The following is a 24,525-nucleotide window of genomic DNA, read 5'->3' on the forward strand; positions in this document are numbered from 1 at the left end:
GATTGTTGTCTTTCTCTTGCTGTTATTCAGGGTGCTAAGGAGGCTCTAGATTTGGGTATCACAGGCCCAGAAGGAATTGAGATCAGCCGTCCAGAGGAGGTAGGAGAAAATTCCTGTGTCTATGGTCAATTTTTTTTATGCAGATTTCCTATGTCATTAGCTTTCTGTCACTGAAAATAAGCCTGTGGGAAAACTTTATCATTATTACTGTTGTTGTTATCGTTATCATCATCATCATCATCATTATTCAGAGAATTCAGTGGATGTTTCCACTTGAATAGAATGTCATGGCAACAGGAACGGGTGGCAAAGGAGAGAGCTCTTCACTTCAGGTCAGCCGGAAGCAGAGAGTGAAACAGGAAGTGGCCAGGGAACCAGCAGGGAAGGACCCATCCCTATGACCTCCTTCCTGTCCTACAGCTCAGCCTTGCCTCGTGGTCCTGGAAATGCTACCACTACCTAGGGACCAAGAGTTCTTTTTTTTTTAAGATTTTATTTATTAAGTATATGGTGTTCTGCCTGCAGGCCAGAAGAGGGCACCACATCTTGTTACAGATGGTTGTAAACCACCATGTGGTTGCTGGGAATTGAACTCAGGACTTCTGGAAGAACAGCCAGTGCTCTTAACCTCTGAGCCATCTCTCCAGCCCCAGGACCAAGAGTTCTTATCATGAGACAGTGGGAAACAGTAATACCCATGCAGTCTTTTAGAAGAAATGTCACAAATACGTTACTTAGCAAGTTTGAAGCCAGCTTGGGCTACACGAGACCTCTCTCAGAAAATGAATAAAGGAAAATAAAATTATGTCATTTGCAGAGCGGAAATATATGTTACATACCCCCCCCATGAGATTCCCATCAGGGAAAAACCTTGACCTTCCTTGGAAGAACAGGATAAACCCAATCATGCCCCATTTAATTCTAACCTCAAGGCTTTGGGGAGGCCATTCCAGGGGTCACTTGATCCAGAATTGTGGGCAGCGACAAAAGAGACAGACAGGGCCTTCGTGTGTTAGAAGGAAAGAAGCTCGCGGCCAGGGCCCTGCATTCTGGAGATGCCAGTGTCACCAAGGAAGACCTTGAGTCAGAAATACAGCACACACCTGTCCCCCTCTCTCACTCTTTCCTTCTAGCCAGGGTGGGAAGGAAAGCCCCTGCGGTCCCTTGCCTGTACCGGTGTGCACTTTCGTAGGGCACTGGCTTGGATATCCAGTGGTCGGCTGCGGAGCGATTTGGCTCCAGTGGAAGCACGGCAGATAATTAATGCCTTCTTGTGCCGGTACCCTATTAGACATGTTCACCACTTGCAGTAGAAAGCACCTTCTCCTTTCTCCAAAGTCTAAAATGCAGAGTAATGGGAGGGTGATGTAGGATCTGTATTCCCAGCTCTAGCGAGGCTGAGGCAGAAAGGGCTCAGGTTCCAGGCGGACCTGGGCTACATAGAGAAAGCCTATCTCAGTCAATCAATCAAATATAATGGGACAGTGGTTAGAGCCCAGGAGACCCTGGGTATGATCCTGCCATCACCCACGAGCCAACTTTACTTGCCTTCTTCCCGCCTTGGTCCTGTCCCTATCGGTCCCTGGTTTAAATGTAAGCCCTGCTTGGGCACCTCAGAACCTGTAGAGAAATTTGAAGCCGAGCTGGGAATGTAGCTCATTTGGTAGCTGTTTGCCTGGCATGCATGAAGTCCTGGATCTCTACACAACACCACATATGACCGAAAGTGTCGAATACACCCACAGTTCTCGCACTTGAGAGGAGAAAGAGAACCAAGAAGTTCCAGGACATCCTCTGCCATGCTGTGAGTGTAAGACCAGCCTAGGTTCCTAGGGACTTGGAGCACTTGATTCACAGGGTGGATCTGTGACCACAAGGTTGACGAAGAGACGGCAGACTTGGGCTTTAGCTGTCTGTGCCTGGTGCCAAGAGGAAAAGCAAGGCACCCACTGCTTAGAAAGAAGCGACCTGGGTCTGAGCCAGGGCAGATTGACCGTCCAGAAAACACTTGAGTGTCCAGAGATGTTTTTAGTTGTCCCAGCAGGAAGGGTGGGTAGAATGATGCTGACATCTGATGGATAAAGTTGGGATACTGCAAACGTCCTGCGGCATGCAAACAATCCCAACCCACACAGTTGAGTAATGCTCCAGTGTGAGTATTGCTAGGGTACGGAAACCCTGCTCTAGGCTAATCTCCATCGTGATGTATGTGACTGCGTTTCTGAGGTAGCCATGGAGTGCATGAGCTAGCAGACAGGGAGATGTGAGGCTGTACATTGTTTATATCCTCTCATCGCCTTCAGACTTTTTAAACAGTTTATCATTACTTTGTGTATGGCAGAAGGGCCCCATGGTATACTTGTGGCAGTCACAGGACAGCTCTGTCAGTTCCCAGCAGCAGTTGTATGTCACCTGGCTTACCAAGCAAGCTCCTTTCTAAACCCTGAGTGGCATCCACCAAGGTGCACCTGGTATCTTAAATCCTGGGGCTCTTTGCATGGAAGTCCCATGGTTGAGGCTTGGTGCTCCTGCCAGAGTCTTGCCTCAATCGGCAGCCTGTCCCCGTGGGTGCTGCCAACCCCTCTGCTGTGTCAGCTGCTCCAGCACTTTCTGTATAGAGTGCTCTCAGGCTGGTGCAGCTGGCTGGAAGGAGATGTGAAGGCTCGTTCCTTATTGCCCCTTGTTTTTAACAGCTGGAGGCAGAAGCCACTCACCGAGTCATCACCATTGCAAACAGGGTAAGTAGCTCCCCCCCCACCTCCACACTGGGACCTTGGCTTGAACTCATTCTTGTCTGGCAGCCAATGCCACAAGCGGCTCTCAGGACCCCAGCTGAATGGCCATGTTAGCCTCAGAGTTCTGCTGCGCCGCTGGCCCCAGCGCTCTGCCCCACCCCTTTGTGCTCCGCCCCACCCCTTTGCGCTCCGTGAAGGACTGAAGTTGCGGAGGCTGAGATTCGTGGCTCAAGTATAAATGGCTTGGGCAGTTATCTTTTAACCCTATGCTGCTGGGGCCTTTGTTTTCCAGCTTCTTTCCCGGGTTTGATTCAGGAAAAACCCTTAACAAGGCACCGATGGAGCTTAATGGGAACCAGCCAGAGTCGGTTCCGAAACTGGAGCCTTGCTCTTATCTAAGGAATACATGCTTTCAACCACCGGTACCCCATGCCCTCCTCTGATCCGCCAACTCTTACTGAAATCAGAGTGATAGCATCACTTACTCTGGACATCTGCTGGGGCTAAACCAAAGCAAGGGAGAGAGTTCTTGGTGCCATGGAAAGGCTACCTTTCCTTCAGGATGTCGGGGGTCGGAGGGGTTTGATTTGCTCTGATAATCTGAACTGTGGGCTCTAGAAGGATGGGTTTCCAGTGGCATGGTTCCTGGATGGCAAAATCAGCGCCATGTGTCAGAATTACACACTCAGATAAATAAGCTCCAGAGAGACCCAGTCAATCAGAAACTGGGATAGTACCCAGCATTCTGTATTAAGTTTGTTCATTTCCCCCAATCCTGTGGTTCTAATGAGGGCTCCTGTTTGAGACCTTCCCCTCTGGAATGGCCTGGGCTGCCCAGAAGGATGTAAACACAGAGTGCGGTCTTAGGAATATAGAGGACAGAGAGGCTGCCTGTCAGCCTACCCTAGGATTGATCAGGTCATGCCAGGCACCTCAAAGCCGGTCTCCTAACTTGATAACCAGTGAAGGCACAGACTGACATCTCAGAAGGTTTCCTGTTAGCTCCTTAAAGGGCTGGACCTTGTTATGTTGCCATGACAACAGTTACCTTACCAGATTCTTCCTGATGGATACCCAGGCCACAACCATCAGCTCCTTGGTTCTTAGCGCAAATGTACCCAAAGAAATTAGGCCGCGGGCTGTGTTTGCACAGTTCTGTAGAATAGCTGATGCATATGACAGTCCAGATGTTTACAAGATCAGTTTTGTCCAGCCTAGACTCTGAGCCTTGTTTTTCTCCTGGATACACTCTGTCTGTTGATAACACCTCCCTCAGACCGCAGGCATCAAAATGTCAGGTATAGGATGTAAAACATGACTGTTTCTGGGTCATCATGTTTATGAACAGGAAAAAAGCGTAAGATCAGAGAAAATCGGAGGTTTAGACTCATCAGCTACAACCCGAGGTCACCTCCGGGGTTGGTGGTCCCCAGCGCTGGCTTCCGCTGCTTCTGCCTTGCTCCACACAGCCCTGCAGCCTGTTTTGCAGGTGCTCAGACCGCCAGCCCTGCATCCCGAGCATGAACTTCCGTTGTGTTGGTGCAGGGCTGCTGGAGGGTGGCTTGGGTGCGTGGCAGCTCTCTGAGGCAGGCACTGCCACTTCCTGATGTCTCTTGCCTTTAGACCCACTGTCCCATCTACCTGGTCAATGTGTCCAGCATCTCAGCTGGTGACGTGATCGCAGCTGCTAAAATGCAAGGTGAGTCCTTGTCCTTTGTGCTGCGGGCTCCGAGCAGGACAGGGCCCATTCGCTCACATCCTGCCGGGCGTGGCCGCTGAGACCAGGGGTAGCCTGCCCTTCTCATTTCTTCACAACTGTCTGCCTCAGTGCGCTGAGCTAGCCTGGGCTCGGTGTATGAGAACCAGCCCTTCTCTTCACGTGTGTATGCACAGGAGCTTTCCAGAAATGTCTATGACCCTGACCAGGTCAAGTAAAATTAAAGTCTTAAATTGATGCATTAATTGATGTCTCTTTGGTCTGTTATGTTGAACTAACAGTTACCTTGGCAACCAAAAAAAAAAAAAAACGGTAGACCAGTTCTGGTGGGCATGTCGGGTGTGGGGGCAGGGTGGAAGTCGCTGGTGAAGTGACAGCATGTGGGTCCAGCTTCCCTTTCTCACCACCTTGGACTCTGTTTCTGACCCTCCAGGGGGATTTGTGTGACTCCCAGTGCAACCCCTCCTCTCTCCCCCATAGTACTGAACCCTGTAGCTTGGAGTGCTGGTGAGGGATACTGGTACCAGGAGAAAGAGTCGGGGTAGAATTCTGTGGGTGTAAGCCACAAGCGTGGGTGCCACAGCCTTCATAACATTGTGGCATCTGGGCCTCCAGTCTGCCTCTCCTTCAGCAGAGGTCCCAACTGGACTGTAGGCCCTTCTTGCTGGATGAACCCCTCTCCTGACTTTCCAGCTTCTAATCTGCTCTGAATTCTGCCCCCAGCAGCTCCCCCTGCCTGCCCAGAGAACAGCCTGGACTGCCCACTAGGCCTGGCAATGCATGCATGCCCGACTATCACCCTGGCTTACTCCCCACAGCCAGGCCACACTAGACTTCTCAGAATTCTCTTCTGTGCTCCCTGGCCTCAGGATCCATGCCTGTCTCTGCCCAGGGTCAACAGAGTAAGAAAGCCCCTGGGCTTTTACATGCCTCAGCAAGCTGGAGCAAGCCTCCTCCTGCTTGCTTTCAGCTCCTTTACTGTGTAGTGAGCTGTGCGGCCCAACCACCTCGTAGACCAGGGCCTTCCTGGTTATGCTTTCGACTCTTCTTCCAGGGAAAGTGGTGCTGGCTGAGACCACCAACGCACACGCCACACTCACGGGCTTGCACTACTACCATCAGGACTGGTCCCATGCCGCCGCCTACGTCACAGTGCCGCCTCTGAGACTGGACACCAACACTTCCACCTACCTCATGAGCCTGCTGGCCAAGTAAGGTGTTGGAGTCAGACAGCACTCCACGTGGTGGGGGGCAGGGAGCGCTATAGGTCTTTTTTTTTTTTTTTAGTTTTACAAGACAGGGTTTCCCTGTGGCTTTGGAGACTGTCCTGGAACTCACTACGGAGACCAGGCTGGCCTCGAACTCACATAGATCCACCTGCCTCTGCCTCCCGGGAGCTGGGATTAAAGGCGTGCGCCACCAACGCCCGGCGCGCTATAGGTCTTTAAGGTGACGTCCTCCAGCTCTAGAAACGAAACCTAACCTGGGTTTGGTTCTGTTGGGCGAGCCAAATCACAGGGTGATTTGCTTGAACACATTTGTCCAGCGCCCAACTGTCCCTTGCTGTCTGTTGAGCATCTCTGACAACTTGATTTCGAGTGAGAGCATTGACCAGCATTTCAGTGGGGAGCTGGGGGATAGGACCTGGCATCTTTCCACATGTGTGGTCCTCTCTCTTCCTGACTGCATTACTTACTTTGTAACTGCAACAAAGTACCCGAGGGAGCAACTTTCAAGAGAAGAAAGCCTATTTTAACTCTGGAGAGGGCAAGAAGCACACTTAACTAAGCTATACCAGTCAAGGCGTGGTCTTGCCCATCATTGACCCATCATTGTCTAGCTCCATTCTCTCTTCAAAGGATAGTCTGGCAAGCTGTCAGATCTGTGTGAAATCTCTCTGCAGAGAGACAAGCTTTTTCTCTTTCTCACCAAACTTCCATCTGTTCTCTCAACATGAAGGTTTCTGGGGAAACTCTAATTGCTTGGGGTCCTTTGTTTCCAGAGTCTGATAGCCAAATGGAGGTGCCCAAGTGACCCAAGAAAGTTGAGAGCTACTGTGGAAGACACTTGATGGCAGGGTTGGACCTCTGCATGCATGCATGCACACATGTGCACCCACACACATGAAAACACGCACAGACCCATATACACATATTAAAAATAATACTATACTAAAAATTTGGTTCAAAGTCAGGAAGTCCTTTGAAATATCCTACTTGCTACAAGCAAATTTACCACAGGAACAAAAAAACAGTAAACATCCAGCCTACCCATACTCAAATAAACAGGAAAAGGAAACATTATTCATTGAATAATTTTTTATATAGCCTGTTTTCCATTTACTTTAATTATTTAAATAAATTCTCGTGTAAGAATTATGATTTCACGCGGTAGAGAAATAGTCTTACTTCATTTTTAATCAGTGCACATAGTAAATGTGTGCTATTTTATAGGATTCATGGCACGGTTTTAACTATTTATAGGGATTTATGATTACTCTAATTTTCCCCTATAACATGTTATTGGTATAATTTATGTGATGCAGAATGCCGGCTGGAAACCCCAGACATCAGTCCCCTTTCCCACAAGAGAGCCTGATTTGCTCCCCCATCATTTCCTTTTGGTGTAATTTCTTAGGTTACGCATAAATGAAAATTTGTCCTTTATTTTAAAGTCTGTTTCCTGGGCAGGTGAGATGTCACAGCAGATAAAGGCAATCGCTACCAAACCTGACAACCTGGGTTTAATACCCAGAGCCCACATGTTAGCAGGAAAGTTGTCCTGTGATCTCCATGCTCATGCACGCGCATACACACACACACACACACAAATAATAAATTTAAAATTTTATCACCGTTCAGTCACACTTGCTGAGTGGTACCTTCTAGTCTAGAAATCTCTGAATGGGGATGGGGATGGGGGCGTCTGTCTGTCTGCCTCCCTCTTTGCCCGAGAGCAGGCTACAGCATGCCTCTCTCACTGCCTTCCCTTAGGCACTCCTACCCCTCACCGTCTGAAGACCTTGTCATGGATGGCACTGGTGACATTGTCATCAACTTGCAAATGGTAGCTTGTTAATAAGTCTTGGCATGCTTTCTCTTGAGTGCTGTAGCTACTGGTCACTTAACAAGGTAACACTGATGTTGGGAAAGCTTTGTCAAACACGTACTATGTCTGTCCTTCTGGGACAGTGCAGGGCACTCGAGCTGTTGAGTTGGCATATGAGCCCTGTACATTCCACCTCTACCAACTCACCTCAGCCAAGCCTTAAAGGATGGGTAAGTTGTTCTCTACCCACTATGGTAACAATCACCAACTCATGCATTTGCTGGGGTCTCTTGGAAATGCTCCGCACATATGCCAATTCTGTAGCTAGATTAACTGTTCACTTAAATGAAAGAAATAAACCATTAAAGGTCACCCAGCAAGTAAGCAGCGGAATCCGATGGGAAATGGATTTTCTAGGTCCCCAAGCCCAGGCTGGCTTCCCCCACAACTTGTCCCCACCCACTGGGGCATCAGCCTCCTGTCCCCTCACTGGTCTCTTCTCTCTCCCCAGTGACACTCTGAATATTGTGGCATCAGATCACCGGCCATTCACCACCAAGCAGAAAGCCATGGGCAAGGAAGACTTCACCAAAATCCCACATGGCGTGAGCGGCGTGCAGGATCGGATGAGCGTGATCTGGGAGAGGGGTGTGGTAGGTGTCTGCAGCCTTGCCTCACTGAAGTTCCCAGCAGAGCCCACTCTTCAGGGGTGTGTTAGTCGGGGTTCTCTACAGGAACAGAGCTGATAGAATGAACATACACAAAGGGAAACTCTAAGAGTGGCTTACAGGCTGGCCCAACAACGTCTGTCCCCCAACAGAAAGTCCAAGAATCCAATAGTCATTCAGTTCATGAGGCTGGATGTCTCAACTGGTGTTAAGTATATGTTGGAATTCCAATGAAGGAGGCTCTAATATCAAGTGAAGGAATGCATCAACTGCAGTGCATATGAACTCACCAGTGAGCGTCAGGACAAGCCAGCAAAGAGAATAGGCTTTCCGTGTGTGTGTGTGTGTGTGTGTGTGTGTGTGTGTGTGTGTGTGTGTGTGTGTGTGCCCAGAGCTTCCCAGTGTGGCACACACCTTTAATCCCAGCACTCAGGAGGCAGAGGCAGATCTCTGTGAGTTCGCGGCCAGCCTGGTCTGCAGGGTGAGTTCCAGGACAGCCTCTGAGAGAGAGAGAGAGAGAGAGAGAGAGAGAGAGAGAGAGAGAGAGAGAGAGAGAGAGAGAGAGAGAGAGATTTAGGATGGACCTTCCAACCTCAAATGATGAGAGAGAGAGAGAGAGAGATTTAGGATGGACCTTCCAACTTCAAATGATCCAATCAAGAAAAGAAAAATCTCACAGGTGTGCCTAGCTGCCTGTTTTCTGTTTGTTTGTTTGGTTTTTCAAGACAGGGTTTTCTCTGTATTGCTTTTGAGGCTCTCCTGGAACTAGCTCATATGTTGGGGTGGGGCTCACCACATTCATCAGAAAGTGATAGGACCTGTTAGCAAAATGTGAAAAGTTCAAAAAAGCATAAGGAAAAAATCCGTACAATTCAGTACCTACACCTTTAGCATTTCAGTGTACTTCTAGTTCAGTGCATGTATTGGATTTTTTTCTTCGGTTTCTGAGGCAGGGTCTTGCTCTGTCAACGTGTTTGGCCTTGAACGTTTGGCGGTCTTCCTGCTTCATCCTCCCAAGTGCCAGGATTTGAGGTGTAAGCCACTGTGCCTGGCTACATACATTATTTTAGTAACTGGATTCATCTTTTTTTTCCTTCATATTTTAAGTTATTTTGAGTGTCTTCCTAGAGCTCTACAAATTTGTGGGTTTTTTTAAAACTGGTTTTTGGTACTTATGAACTAGCTCATCTTTTCATGCACGCTAGGCCGGAATCCTACCACTACCTACGTCCCTAGGCTCAAAGCACCTTTTTAAAATTGCTATGCAATACTCCCTCCAATGGAAATGCTATATTTAGTTCTTTCTTTGAAACTTTTGGCTGTTTCCAGTCTTCACACTTCAAATGCTGCTGTAGAGGAGTCCCTGTTTGTGAAGGTCACCATTTCTAATTACTTCCTTAAGACAGATTTCTGGAAGGGGATCTTTGGGTCAAGGGATATGAATATAAAGTCCTGGTTATATTTTATCAAATTGAATTTTGGAAGAGATAGGGGCTGGAATTTTCAATTGAACATCACCTGTTCTGCCCATGGATTGTTTAGCAGTTTTGGTCGTGGTCTGTCGTGGAGAACTCTCAACACTCAGTATGAGCTTCAAAGACTTGAGGTCCTAAACACTAAGCCATCTGCCCAGGGTGAGGCTGGGACTTAGATCAGGATGTGTCCCTTGAGGAGGGGCACACAGCTGTCTGTGGCAGAGCAGGCCGTTCTTCCAGAACACACAATATACTGTAGCCCCCCCTCCTCCCCCCCCCCCCCCCGTAGCTATAGCCTCAGGTCGTCCCAGTACACACACAAAAAAACATTAAGTGGAAAATTCTAAAAATAGTTCACAAGTTTGGGGGAGTTGTTTGTTTAAGACAGGGTTTCACACTGTACCCAAGGCTGGCCTGGAACACATTATATACCCCAGGCTGGCCTTTAACTTAAACAAGAGTCCTACTTTTGCTCACAAAAGTCCTCAGCTTCCCCAGAGCTAAAATTACAGGCATGAACTACCACATCCTATACTGCAATAATTTTTGCTAATATATAATGCTAAATTATTCTACTGTATTAGTTATTGTTAGCTTCCTGCTGTGCCTAACTTTTGAGTTAACTTGATTGTAGGTGTACATGTATGAACAGGGTTCAGTTTTCGGTAGCTTCGTGAATCCTGTGTAGGGTTGGAAGGGACATAAGCTTTTACACATGAGGGGAAGCCCCTTAGTCATCCCAAGTGAAGCTCATGTGCATTCGAGTGCATTTGCCCCAGGCAAGCAGCCTTTGGCACAAGTTACCAGGGTGGCTGGGTGAGGAATAAAGGAGCAAGCAGGCTCTCAAGCTCGGCCAGTTGACTCATACTGGGACAGTGCCTGTAGCACTGTTTGCCTGAGGGCTACAGTTGTGTGGTCCTCTGAACTAAAAGACCGAAGGCTGGGTAGTAAGGGGGGAGGCACACATCCAGATGGGGGCTGATTCGACACTTTCCCACATTCCAGGTTGGAGGGAAGATGGATGAGAACCGTTTTGTTGCTGTAACCAGTTCCAACGCAGCCAAGATTCTCAACCTGTATCCTCGCAAGGGCCGCATCATCCCTGGAGCCGACGCCGACGTGGTGGTGTGGGACCCGGAAGCCACAAAGTAAAGCTTTGCCACTAGTCTCTTGGGACTAGGAGGACTCGGGATTTTTAAGAACTTGTATTACAGAACTGCAAGGGCGAACTATCTTTACAGCATTTCGAGTGTAGAGGAGTATGGCAGTGACATGCTGATGATGGTCTGCCTCCCATGTTCACATGTACCCCCATTCCTTTGTATACCCATGTCCAATGTCTCTGTCACACCCTCTTCTAAGGGCACCAGTCAGATAGGAAAGGTACACACTTTTGTTTTGTTCTGTTTTTTTCTAGACAGGGTTTCTCTGTGTAACCTTGGAGTCTGTCCTGGAACTCACTCTGTAGACCAGGCTGACCTCAAACTCACAGAGATCCGCCTGCCTCTGCCTCCCGAGTGCTGGGATTAAAGGCGTGCGCCACCAACTCCCGGCCTGACCCACAGTTCTTATATACAAAAGTATATAACCTCCTTTTGCTTTAATTATCTAAAGGATCTGTGTCCAAATACGGTCCTATTCTGAGATGCTGGGGGTGAAGATTTCAACACAAGAATCATGAGGGGATGCAATTAAGCCCGTATCAGATGGCTCTGGGTACCATTCCTTCCCACCGGGCAGCATCTCTTTGCATCAAGCTGTCCTGTCTTTACCTGTGCTCAGATCTTTCCCCACCGTCATCTCCCACCAGGACCATCTCAGCCAGCACCCAGGTGCAGGGTGGAGACTTCAATCTGTATGAGAACATGCGCTGCCACGGCGTACCGCTGGTCACCATCAGCAGGGGACGTGTCGTGTATGAGAATGGCGTCTTCATGTGTGCAGAGGGCACTGGCAAGTTCTGTCCCCTGAGGTCTTTCCCAGACATTGTCTATAAGAAGCTGGTGCAGAGAGAGAAGGTAAGATGGGGCGGAAGGGAGATGTGTGGGATGAGGTCCGAGCCCCTGCTGGGGGCATCTTCACTTTCCTCCACTAACTCTCAGATACTGTGGTGCTGTACGCCGTTTCTGCATCAGTGTGACCCGAACACCTTAAGAGAGGAAAGGGTTAACTGGGCTCACAATTTCAGAAGCTTTAATGTGACCTGGTGCAGTCCATGATGATGGGAGTGTATACAGCAGTGGTTCTCAACCTGTGGGTCGCGACCCCCCTCAGAGGTCACATATCAGATATTTACATTATGACTCATTAACAGCAAAATGACAGTTATGAAGTAGCAATTAAGTAATTTTACGATTGGGGGGTCACCACAACATAAGGAACTGTATTGAAAGGTCGCAGCATCAGGCAGGGTGAGAACCACTGGTAGACTTACTGCACATGCAGCAGGCAGGGCAGAAGCCAGAAGCCAGAACCAGAGGCCAGCTAGCAGCCTTCAAAGGCCCACCCCAGTGACCTACTCCTGCCAGCCAAGTACCTTCTCCTGAAGACTTCAGGGCCCCCAGCCAGGGAATAAGCATTCAAATTGTGGGTGTGAGCCTGGGGTGGGGGACACATTTCAGATTCAAGCCCTAACACACTATTTCCTCTGGATGCTGTCTGTCACCATCTCTCCAGGGGAGCATGTGGCGGGGGGGGGCAAGAAGGATGGTGGAGTTGGAAAATGCTGGTTTCCACTTCCCATTTTGCATAAATCTTACCGTTGTTTTTGATGTGTGCATATATGTTGGTATGTGTATGTATGTATGTATGTATGCACATGTGAGTAAGCGTGCCCGTGGAGGCCAGAGGGTTCAGATGCCCCTGGAGCTAAAGTTATTGGTGGCTGTGAGTCACCTCACATGGGTACTGGGAATTTAACTCATGGCCTCTGCAAAGAGCAGTACACACTTTTAACCTCTGAGCCGTCTCTACAGTCTCAATAGATGAAATGTAAATGGACAAGCAGATAGGCAGTCTGGTGGGTATGTTCATGACCAGTGAGCTCCTCCTGATACACAGTTCATTGCTCAGTCCCTGTCCTCTCTTGCTAATGCCAAGGATGCCTTCAAAAGTCCCCCATACCTGTTGCTTCTCTCAATAAGACAGGACAGGCAGCATGCAACACTGCAATTGAGATTCCCTCCCAAAGGATACAGTGCTCACATCTGGGCTGCTGCTGCTGCTTCCTCAGCCACCTGCACAGACTCCAACACTGTCTCCCCATCACAGTAGCACTATTAATACATTAATATAGTGAGTCTCCATAACCGACGTAGGCCAGGACGGCTCTAAGTGACAGAGCTGAGGTTGGTTTGGTTTGTGCAAGTACACTCCTAACCCTTTAGTTAGTTAGTACACTCCTAACCCTTTAGTTAGTTAGTACACTCCTAACCCTTTAGTTAGTTAGTGCACTCCTAACCCTTTAGTTAGTTAATATACTCCTAACCCTTAGTTAGTTAGTGCACTCCTAACCCTTTAGTTAGTTAGTACACTCCTAACCCTTTAGTTAGTTAGTATACTCCTAACCCTTTAGTTAGTTAGTACACTCCTAACCCTTTAGTTAGTTAGTATACTCCTAACCCTTTAGTTAGTTAGTATACTCCTAACCCTTTAGTTAGTTAGTACACTCCTAACCCTTTAGTTAGTTAGTACACTCCTAACCCTTAGTTAGTCAGTACACTCCTAACCCTTTAGTTAGTTAGTGCACTCCTAACCCTTTAGTTAGTTAATATACTCCTAACCCTTTAGTTAGTTAGTGCACTCCTAACCCTTTAGTTAGTTAGTACACTCCTAACCCTTTAGTTAGTTAGTATACTCCTAACCCTTTAGTTAGTTAGTATACTCCTAACCCTTTAGTTAGTTAGTATACTCCTAACCCTTTAGTTAGTTAGTACACTCCTAACCCTTTAGTTAGTTAGTATACTCCTAACCCTTTAGTTAGTTAGTGCACTCCTAACCCTTTAGTTAGTTAGTGCACTCCTAACCCTTTAGTTAGTTAGTATACTCCTAACCCTTTAGTTAGTTAGTGCACTCCTAACCCTTTAGTTAGTTAGTGCACTCCTAACCCTTTAGTTAGTTAGTATACTCCTAACCCTTTAGTTAGTTAGTGCACTCCTAACCCTTTAGTTAGTTAGTATACTCCTAACCCTTTAGTTAGTTAGTGCACTCCTAACCCTTTAGTTAGTTAGTACACTCCTAACCCTTTAGTTAGTATCGCTTCCGGCAGTGCCCCATGTCCAAACCAACTGTGTCTAGTCGCTGCATTGTCGGGCCACAGAGAAAGGTCTGGCCTTGTCAGGGCACTGCTGCATGTCCCAGAGTGTTCACAGTGGAAGGGTTCCTCCACTGCGTCCCTGCCAAACTCCCTTGGGGGGGTTCCAGAGACGCAGGCACTTCCTGCACATGCGCACTTGTGCATGAGTGCACACACTCATCGTGTGTGGAAGCTAGAAAAGCATTCTGCAGCACTTGGACTACAGAAACAAGAAGCCTGCCTCCTGTGTGTCTTGATTTCTGTGCGGTCGTTGCAGGAGTCGGTGGAGGAGGCTGCAGCTGTGAGCTCCGGCTCTGACGTCCCTGTCTTTTCTTTTCACTAGACCGTAAAAGTGAGGGGAGTGGACCGCACTCCCTACCTAGGGGACGTCGCTGTTGTTGTCCACCCTGGGAAAAAGGAGATGGGAACACCACTGGCAGACACCCCCACACGGCCAGTCACCCGGCACGGGGGCATGCGGGATCTTCATGAGTCCAGTTTCAGCCTTTCTGGTAAGGGTGAGGGTGTGGCGGGAACTGGCAGGCAGAAGAGAGGCCTGGGCAGTGGGCTGCAGCCTTAGGTCCTCTGCAGGGCCATGAGGATGTGCAGCTGTGCTGTTAGACACACACAGGCTAATAGGCTGGGAGGGCCAGGAGAGCCACCAGCTGCTACAGGGGCCACGGGCCACAAGATGCTCTCCCTGGAGATATTTTCACCCCTTGAAACACTTTGAAGACATTGCACACAGGGTACCTCAGAGACGTCCAGGGCTCAGATGGGCAGCCCTCCCTGCTGTCATACCTCTTTGTCCCCTCCCCTGCCAGCCTCACTGTTACTCTCTTTACTCATCTCTGCCCTCAGGCCTCCACATGTCATCCTCACCTTCAGTTTTTAAACCAGGAATTGTATTATATGTTTCACTAACTTTAAGAAAAACGTTTCTTTCTTTTGACTCTGACTCCTGGCTCCTCACCCTATTTCCATGCCCTGGTTCTGGTCTATCTACAGAATACCTAGGTCTCTCAGTCGTGTTCCGTCCCATGTTTAATACCATGCCCTTCCAGCGACACCAAAAGCAAGCCTCTGTCCACCTAGGTCATGCTGTCTATGCAATCATTCCTCACATTACCTCAGATATCCTGAGATCCTTGGATGGGCCTCACAGGTGATGAGATATTCTCAATGGAGAGCAGACTGTAAGGAATGTTAGTCCTTCATGAAGCTTTTGTGGGATCCATCCCAGCACTTGAGAGGGCGGCAACCCAGCCTCCCTAGCCCCAGAACCAGCCAGAGAGAATCTATTCGTCAAGGGATGTCTCTGTCTGGGGAAGGAAAGCAAGATGAACAAGGGCATGAGTCCATTCAGAGACAGAAAAGATCAAACACAAGCCATCCTGGGATGAGAAGCCAAAGGGCAGTTAGGGCGCGCCAGCCGAGGGCCATCCCTAAGTGCCCAGCTGTGTGATAAGAGTAGCTTATGCCAGGGACCTGTGGTTCTCACTAGGGGTGCTGGTGGCCCGTGAGGAGGTAACTTCCAAAAACACCCTCCCAAAGGACTAGTCACTTCCACGGTGGGGCATGAATGCTGGCTGCTGTTTCTTGTGCACTGTCCAAACACCCTGAAGCTTTGCCAGTCCAGGATGTTACCTGTGTAAATCACAGCCTTACATCATCGGTAGGACCCTGGGGCTCTGGGACCTGACTAGCCAGTGGCCTCTTCTGCTCCAGTCCAAGAGCCATGACCGGACAGAGCAGGCCTCAAGATGCCTGTCATCTCTCTTCCAGCCCCAAATCTTAACCTGTTGGAGATGGGCAACACTGAATGATGCCCCCACTGTGATCTCTGGGACACCAGACCCTTCTTTCTGAGTCTCAGAATTCCAGAGGGCGGGGCCTCTGGGATACCAGTTTCCTGTTTTAGTATCTGGTCTGCTCACTGAGCTAATCCGTTGGTCTGACAGCACAAGTCTGTTGCTCGTGGGAGTGAGTGGGAAAACTCATAGAGTAGGCTCTGAGTCAGGAAAACCTGGGTGGACATTATATAATGCCCCTACACCCTAATTCTTTCATCTGGATAATGGAACAGAGTCATGAGAGTTAAATGCCTGAATACCTGGGGCTGGGTCAGTGACTCAGTCAGTAAAGCACTTGTCTTGCAAACACAAGGACCTGAGTTCAGTTCCAAGAACCCATGTTGAAAAAGCCAGGCATGGGGCCAGAGAGATAGCTCAGCAGTTAAGAGCATGCACTGCTTCTCATCAAGGACCTGTGTTCAGGTCCCAGATTTCCCAGCACTCACTGCTGTCCCGCAGCTCCGCGCCCCTCCTCGGGCACAAGCACAAACCAACACACAGCTCCAGGCCTGTCCTAATATAGGTGGACAGCATTCTCTTAAGTGAGGGGTGGGAGAGGTCCGAGCTTCAGTGGTGGCAGGGGGCCAGGCAGCATCAGCGTGGTTGACTATATACTGCCTGCTTCCTTCCTGCAGGTTCTCAGATCGATGACCATGTTCCAAAGCGGGCCTCAGCGCGGATCCTCGCGCCCCCTGGAGGCAGGTCGAGCGGTATTTGGTAAAGGCTCTAACCAGCGCCAAGTGAATATGCTCCACCGCCACCCGCCTGCACACCTTCCGGCCACAGCTGCAGGGGGTGGGAGAGGCTGGGCAGGGCAGCGCACTACAGGTGGGGGCTCCGGGAAGCGGAGAGCCCTCCCCTTGTCTGAACATGATTCACGGGGCTTTGACCCACCCCTAACAAGGCACTTTGAGCTGTCCTCCTGCTCTGCTCCTTCCTTCCTTCATGGGCCCTGGGGTTTCTCTGGGCCCCAGAGACCACACTATGCACAGCACCCAACGCATAGCGCCTGGCCCCGCCCCTCCTCTCACCACAACCTCCATGCTGGCTCTGGGAAGGCCCGGACTTGAGTGCCCTGCCCTGCTGCCCACCCAGACAGGTGTCCAGAGCACTTTAGCAGATGTGTTTTATAAGTAAGGACCTTCCCCCCTCACCCCTTAGGTCCCATGGTGACATTTCCCAAATCAGACAGGTGTCCCATCTCTCCCGACTCACCCTGGGGACACCCTGGATGTGGCTGTGATTGGGACACCCTGTGCCCTTGGCTAGCCTCTAACCACTCCCTACCCACACCCTCTGGGAGCTCCAGGCCCCAGAAGGGTAGCTGGGTGGGCATGGGGCTGGTGCCAGGCGCGTGTAAATGGTTTTGTTTTGCACGTTTGGTTTGCGCAGTGGTTTGGTTTGATTTGTTTGTGCACCCCGTGGAAAATAACGGTGCTTCGTGTCACTAGCATAGCATAGAATCAGGAGTAGATTCGGTTCTTAGGAGATGCTGCACTCACCACCAACCAGACAGTACAGGGCAGAGGTGGGGGCAGGCTGTCCCCATGGCCCCTTTCCCTCCAACCCAGGGTCCTTCTGCTACCAGAAGCCCTGGATCATGCCTCCCCGCCCCACATCCCTCCCTGTTACCACCCTGTCTTATTTTCCTACATCCAAATGGTCCTGGATTGAAACCTCCAGGCAGCAAGGTGGCCCCTCTCTCCTCTCTGCTCCTGGTCACTCCCAGCACTAACCCCACATCCATACCCTCATTCCCCTACACAGCTTCCTAAAACTTGCCCCTGCTGGACAAGGCCTAGCTACTCCTGTGTGACTAGCAAGAAGCCTCACACCTGCCGAAAAGGGGGAGTAGGGGAGGGTTGGCCGGCCAGCCACCGAGGGAGAGGCTTCAACACACAAGGCCTAGCTGTAGAATCCACGCCAGGGCACAAGTGCTACGGGATTCTGCGCTCAACACCAAGCTCTTGCTGACTACTGCAGGCCCGCCCTGTCTCACAAGCTCCTCGGAGGTTCTCACAGTCTGAGAATGCCCCAGCTGTCTGCCTTCGATAAGCCTCGTTTCCCCGCCTTGGGAAGTGCTCTCACTTTTGTTTGAGCTCCCCAAACTTGCCAGCGGTCCCAGAGATCTTGGCACTCATCCCTGCGCCCTCCCTGGTGCTGCGGGTGCATCTAAGCTCTTCCCGGCATCCGCTTGCACTCCTCCTAATGGTGGAATCTTACCACGCCCCCCCATCTTACAGGTTAAAACAATAAACCCGAGGCCCCAAAAGGTCAGGCCAGCAGGCCCCAGAAGTGTCCATGGCTGCCCTTATGACCTTGACTGTCTAACCCAGTTGTAGGGTGACATCAGGCCCAGGAGGAGTTTAACCAGATAGAATGCGTTCTCCCTGGGGATGCCTTCTGCTTTGCTTTGCACAAGTCGATTTTATCTTTATTGTGAGCAGACTGATGGAGACTCTTGGTTTGAGCCTGGACAAGACAAGTTTGGGAACTTGTGTGTGGTTTTAGTCCTCACTTCCTCCTCATTGTCCTCACTTAGGAGCTGAAATGATAACCCGGAGAACTGAGGTAGCCATGGGAACAGTAGGTAATGACCCTGGAAAAGCCTTCATGGGGAATGAAGACAGTGACACTGACCCCTGGTACAGTCTTAGTCCTCCTCCTCCTTCTCCTCCTCCTCCTCCTCTTCCTCCTCTTTTTGAGACAAAGTCTTGCCTATGTAGCCTGGCCTTGAGCTCACAGCAATCCTGCCTCAGTTTCCCAAGTACTGGAATTAGAGGCACAAGCTACCACACCTAGCTATACATCATCTTTGTCTATTTCTGCCCTTGCTGGGTCATGGGCCTTGGGCAGATGCCAAAGATCCGAGGGGTGGTAGGGCCAGTGAGGCAGGGCGCCCTGCTTGGGCCAGGAGAGCTTTCCCTGAGTGCCTCCCCCCGAGAAGTGCATGTCCCGGGATGGTAGGAGAGTGTGTTCAAGGAGCCGCTGTAGGCTTTCCACTTCCCCCACCTCAGGCCCCCGTACCCAAGTCCACCCTTCCATAGACTGTGCTCGCTCACCCAGGAGCTTCTGGATGCAAAGAGAAAGATGCTCAAGGAGCCAAACAAACCATCACCCCCCCCCCCCCAGTGTCCACTCCCTGCCCCGTGCAGAGCTCCAGCCAGCCCCATCACAGGTCCAGTGGCTGCTGGCTGGAAGGAAAAGGGTCTCTGGTTGCACCGAATGCAGCTCTCAACCTGGTCTTGTACTTGCTGAATAAATACTGTTGTTCTTGCCTTAGCTACTCTCTAGGTTTGTGGGGTTAACTCACCAGAAAATTGTGCTACTGTGTGTGCGTGCCTGTGTGTGTGTATGTGTGTGTGTGTGTGTGTAGTGCCAGCAGCCCACAGTAGGTCTCTTGTCAAGCCAATGCCGTGATGAGGGCATGTCTTATACTGACCCGGAAACCACAGAACCACGCGGAAAGCCAAACCCCTCCAGCTGCTGAGGTGGCAGGCACAGCCTGGGGTCAGAATGGATCTGCCAACAGCACCCCAGCACCAAGGGACTTCCTCACTCCTCTGTAAATGTCATGGTGCTAAGCTCGTGTCAATCCCAAGATGACACATGGTCCTGTGCTTTGGCCACCGTTTGAGGCAAAACCAAACAGCCCAACACGTTGTGTTCTGGTGCAGGTTTGTATTAAACTGTAGCTACTTCTCACTCGGCCTCTGTTGTGTTTATTCAAGAAGTAGCCTGGCAGAGACCCTCCTCTACAGTGTCTGTGTGGCACTTCCGTCGCTAGAACAGCCTTGATCCATCACTCTGATCCAGTGGTAGCTAACCGGGGGAGGTCCGGGCAAGGTCTAGAGATATAAAAATAAAAGGTTTAAAAATAAAGATTTGTTTTAAGGGCCACCCCTCTCCCAAGAGCCCAGAGTCTCTGATGGTGGAAAATGAAAACTTCAGCCAGATTTCCTGGGACAGTTGGCACGCTATCTGAAATAGGATCTAGACACCCCCCCAACCTTTGGCACTTGTTCTCCTGGCTACTATTCTGGAAGCCTACAACCCCATTCCATTCAGCAGAAGCTGACAGACGAAATCCACATAAAGACATTCAACAAAGTCATCCCAGGCTCCAGTGTGTCTTTGAAGGGCCTTTGCCTGCTCGAGAGATTTCTAGAAACCCACCTTTGCATCTGGACACTGGGCCCTCAAAGCCCTTGGATATTGGGAGGATCATCCGGTTACACACACTAAGAGGAGTGAGGTACAAGCTGTATTGCAGTGCTTGGGAGGGTGAGGCAGGCAGATCCTGAGTATGACGCCAGCCTGGGTGTCACATATAAGTAGACCCTGTCTCAAAGGGTGAGTATATTTTAGTACTGTGGGGTACCTGGCTCTGGTTTCTTAACCTCCAAAGTCACAACTCTAATGAGAGAATTCTAGATAGTGGAGAAAACCTGCACAGCACACTGGGAAGCAGAGTCGATTTTACCAAACTGTCCCAAACCTACAATAAATACATGGGTTGGGATAAGACACAACCTTTAGTCCCAGCACTCGGGAGGCAAAGGCAGGCAGAGCTACAGAGTAAGACAGTGTTTCAACCAACACAAAGGAAAGAAAAGGCACTGTCACATGTGATAGGTCGTTTGCATGGCATGAGGCATGTACAGACACATACTTAGGAAGACCCGGGACACCTTAAGATGTGCATAGTTGATAAAGGACCACAAGTCTGAACTTGAAAATTAGAATCAGAGTGGAGAATCAACTCCAGCCAGCAGCTATGCAGCCAGCAACCATGATTTCTTAACTTGGAGTTACAGGTTGACTCACATGCAGGAGTGAGTGCCATTAAGAAGAAACACTATGATACCAGGGAAGGGTAGACATTGTCATCCTAAATGACAAAAAGACTTATTTTCTTTCTTTTTTTGTTTTGTTTTTGAGACAGGATCTCACTATGTAGCCCAGGCAGGCCTGGGACCATGTAGACCAGGCTGGCCTTGAACCCACAGGGACTAAAGGCAGGCACCACTACACCTGGCAATAAGAAGCTTTCACACAACACTGTGAACTTAATGTGTTGCTAAAAGTTTGCTTTAAAAACACCTTGATCATCTCAGTGTCCACCTTTAGAGCGATATCCACATCCTGACATGGATGCATTGGAAATTGCATCCTTGAAATGCGAAATTTTTCACTTTTTTTATTAGAAGGAAGCCATCCTAAGTCCCTCTGAGAGGAAACTTCCCGTAAATCCAAGGTCACTGACCTGAAAACTTCGGCATGCTGCTCTGCGTGCTTTGGGGACACCATCTAGCCAGTGCCTCTGTGTTGCTGGAATCCTTCATTGTACACCGGCCTGAGTTTGGCAGGATTGATGACCCTGGAGTTCCTCCCTTTTGATCAGCCCCCATGCCACACTTCAAGGCACTTGAGCGGTTAACTTCACTAACAGACTTCTCAAGAAAGGCTTTGACCCCTCATTCCTGAGGGAACTGAGCCACTGGAAACAACTCCCAAGAGGACTGGATGTGTTTTGAGTCCCAAGGACAAGACGCTTCAGTGGTAACGCCTTACAGACTTGCTCCTGTGGCAGTGGTCATCTGAAAGAATTCCTAGTGGCCTGGAAGAGGAACATGTGGCCCATCGTGGGTGTCTTAGGAAGAGTTGCTATGTGGGGGCTGCTGACATTTATTGAGATGTTCAACAGGTCTCCGTGAGTAAATCATCTGTGATGTGGCCCAATAGTGTCTTTCCTTTGTAATTCCTCCTTGATGCCCGTGCAGTGACTGTGAAACTCTCCGAAAATGGTACCAGAGGCAAAAGAAGAGGAGGAGGAGGAGGAGGAGGAGGAGGAGGAGGAGGAAGAAGAAGAAGAAGAAGAAGAAGAAGAAGAAGAAGAAGAAGAAGAAGAAGAAGAAGCAGCAAAAGAAGAGGAGGAGGAGGAGGAAGAAGAAGAAGAAGAAGAAGAAGAAGAAGAAGAAGAAGAAGAAGAAGAAGAAGAAGAAGAAGAAGAAGAAGAAGAAGAAGAAGAAGAAGAAGAAGAAGGCTGTCTTCCATCTGTAATTCTGTTCAGACACAGACCGTCCAGCTGGCACCATGGTCATGAGAACTGGTACCCCAGTTCCATTCACCAAGCAAAGCCATACTTTGGAGATCTCCTGGCTCACCTGCTATGTGCAGAATGGAGGGCTCCCTTCTAGACCCTGGGACTGAAGTTGCTTATCCAGACCAGTGGCTCTCAGCCAGGGGCAGTTTTGTCCTCCAGGAGGTAAGAGTCGGGAATATTTGGACATCCTTTTGGCTGCCACAACTTAAGAGACAAGGGCTACTGGAATCTGTGGACACTGCTCCAGAACCCTGCTGAGCATCGTACTCAGGGCAGCCACCACAATAAGGAATTGTCCAACCCGAAATGTCAATAGCACTGAGATGGAGAAACTCTGGTCTAGCTTAAAGATGAAATGAGATCCTTACTTCAAAATATTGTGTGAGGAAATTTAAGAAGAAGGAGAGGGAGTCAGAGTTAAGTTATGATGCAACTCTGTATGGCAAGACATTGTGGACAAAAAAAAAAAAAACACCAAACAAACAAAGCATCTTGAACAGAGCTGGGCCACAGCATCCCAGTAGCAATCAGAAGTGGGACCCCAAGGAGTCTTAACCATGTTCTTTCCCATGGCTCTACTTGTTAATCCTCTGCCACCAAGATCAGGTTACACAAGGTCCTGCTTGACCACCATGCAGAGCTACACGTGCAGATCGGGGGGGGGGAGGGATTCTAAATGCAGAGAGGTGACACCGCAAGCGGCAGCTTGATGGCTGTCACATCCCAATTCCTTAACCATCACATGTACAGACTTTCTTTCACACCTGAGTGTAACCCTTCTGTAATCAAGGATGCTTGGGAGGGGAAGTGGGCATTATGGCTAGAGCAAAATTCAAAGAGTGTGTGGAAGAGAGCACACTGTGCATCGTGTATCCAGTAGAATCTTGCCTGTTTCCTCGACGTCTTTTTCTCGAATGTTTGGATATAAGGCACACAGACAACTTCCAAGATCTAAGCATCCGGCTTGATCAGTCTGGATAAAGGAATGTGCAGGTGGAGACAGAGCATTGCCAGGGCCTGAGACGCCTGCTATGTGAGCCATTCCTGTCATATCAGTGTCATTGCTGCCCCCCTGCCACACACCCCCACCCACCCTCCCCACCCCACCCCACCCCACCCCCGCCCATGGATAACTTCTTCCCTGGCAAATGAGTGTTGTCTAGCTTTGAACGCTGATTAATGGAGTCATATAATGCATACTCTTTGTCCTGGTTCTGTTTCTCCACGTTGCATTTTTAAGATGTGAAGGACACATTATGTGCGATTGTCTGAGATGGAGGGGCTGACTTTGTTAGCAATGTGTACACACACAGGAACTCACATACAGGGTGAGAGCATATGTACATGTGAAGCATGTATGCAGAGTGCTTTCCTGCTGGTGAAGAATGAGACTTGTGCAACTCAAAAGTGAAATTAAGAAAGCAATTCCAGTTATAGTAGCATCAAAAAGAATAACGTGAGGGCCGGAGAGCTGACTCAGCGGTATTTACTTCTCTTGAGAGGATCCAGATTAGGGTCCCAGAACCCACGTGGCAGCTTGAAACCAGCTGTAACTGCAGTCAGAGGGGATCCCACACCCTTCTTCTAACTGCCTGAGGCTCTCACACATACATGCACATACATACACTCAGACATACAGACATACACATAAAGGAAATGTTTTGGGGGGTTGTTTTTTGTTTTTGCTTTGGTTTTCCAAGATAGAGTCTCTCTGTGTAACAGCCCTAGCTGTCCTAGAACTTGTTCTGTAGACCAGGCTGGCCTCGAACTCACAGAGGTCTGCCTGCCTCTGCCTCCCAAGTGCTGGGATTACACACAAGCACCACCACCGCCCGGCAAAGTAAACTTTTTAAGTTAAAAAGAACAGAGTGTTTAACAATAAATTTAGTAAGCCAATTTAATAATTGTACTCTGGAAACCATAAAACTTTAAAATGTTTTCAAGCTCTAAATAAATGAAAGTAATTCTGTGGTCAGGAGCCAGAGGATTCCACATCATTAAGGTGGTCATAGTCTAAAAGTGGATCCCCAGATTCTACATAACACCTGCCAGAATCCCAGCTATAAACGTGGATATCTCGTTTTAAAATTCAGTTGAAACTGCAAAGGACTTGGAAGAGTAGGGTAAGGAAAATCCCGAAGGAGCTGGTGAACTCGTCATTAGCCCACTCATGAAGACGGAGCCCCCAGTCACCTAATTTCAGAGGTCTTCCCTCTTAAATATTCCTCCAATCAACCCTGCCACACTGAGGACCAAGCTTCCAACACAACAGCCTTGGGGAGGTACATTAAACCACAGCAAGCACATACCCAACATGGCAGGAGTGACGATATTCTCCAGACACACACGATCCCCTTCAGCTGTCAGACTACTGAGACAACGGGATCTAAGGAACTGACATTTCCCTCAGGAGTCTCATTCTGGGGGAGGAAAAGCCTGAGACCTTGGCATCAGCCAGGGGGGACTTGTCTCCTGGAAAGAGACTGCACAGTGTGCTGATGATGCAGGACAGACTGACAGCCAGCAGCAGGTGGTCACTATGGGCGGGACCACCTCTTGACCAGAAATGCCCAGCTATGGATTCCTCTTGCCCTCATATCAGTCCTCCAAGAGGGACTTAGGGCATCAC

The 24,525-nt window shown here is 49.4% G+C and overlaps 1 protein-coding gene across 1 annotated transcript in view; it reads left to right on the forward strand.

The window, feature by feature from the left end:
- The window catches only part of Dpysl5 (dihydropyrimidinase like 5), a 77,332-nt gene extending 57,837 nt beyond the window's left edge, over nt 1-19,495 (forward strand). Inside the window, exons 5-13 of the mRNA XM_005073518.3 lie at nt 31-99; nt 2,694-2,738; nt 4,359-4,434; nt 5,507-5,663; nt 8,012-8,153; nt 10,649-10,791; nt 11,454-11,661; nt 14,281-14,449; nt 16,426-19,495. Coding sequence (XP_005073575.1) covers nt 31-99; nt 2,694-2,738; nt 4,359-4,434; nt 5,507-5,663; nt 8,012-8,153; nt 10,649-10,791; nt 11,454-11,661; nt 14,281-14,449; nt 16,426-16,511 — 1,095 coding nt within the window. The 3' untranslated portion in view covers nt 16,512-19,495. The remainder of the gene's footprint in view (nt 1-30; nt 100-2,693; nt 2,739-4,358; nt 4,435-5,506; nt 5,664-8,011; nt 8,154-10,648; nt 10,792-11,453; nt 11,662-14,280; nt 14,450-16,425) is intronic.
- Nucleotides 19,496-24,525: the final 5,030 nt, after the last annotated feature.

Source organism: Mesocricetus auratus, unplaced genomic scaffold, assembly GCF_017639785.1.
Source record: "Mesocricetus auratus isolate SY011 unplaced genomic scaffold, BCM_Maur_2.0 Super-Scaffold_100024, whole genome shotgun sequence".
In the NCBI taxonomy this organism is placed as follows: domain Eukaryota; kingdom Metazoa; phylum Chordata; class Mammalia; order Rodentia; family Cricetidae; genus Mesocricetus; species Mesocricetus auratus.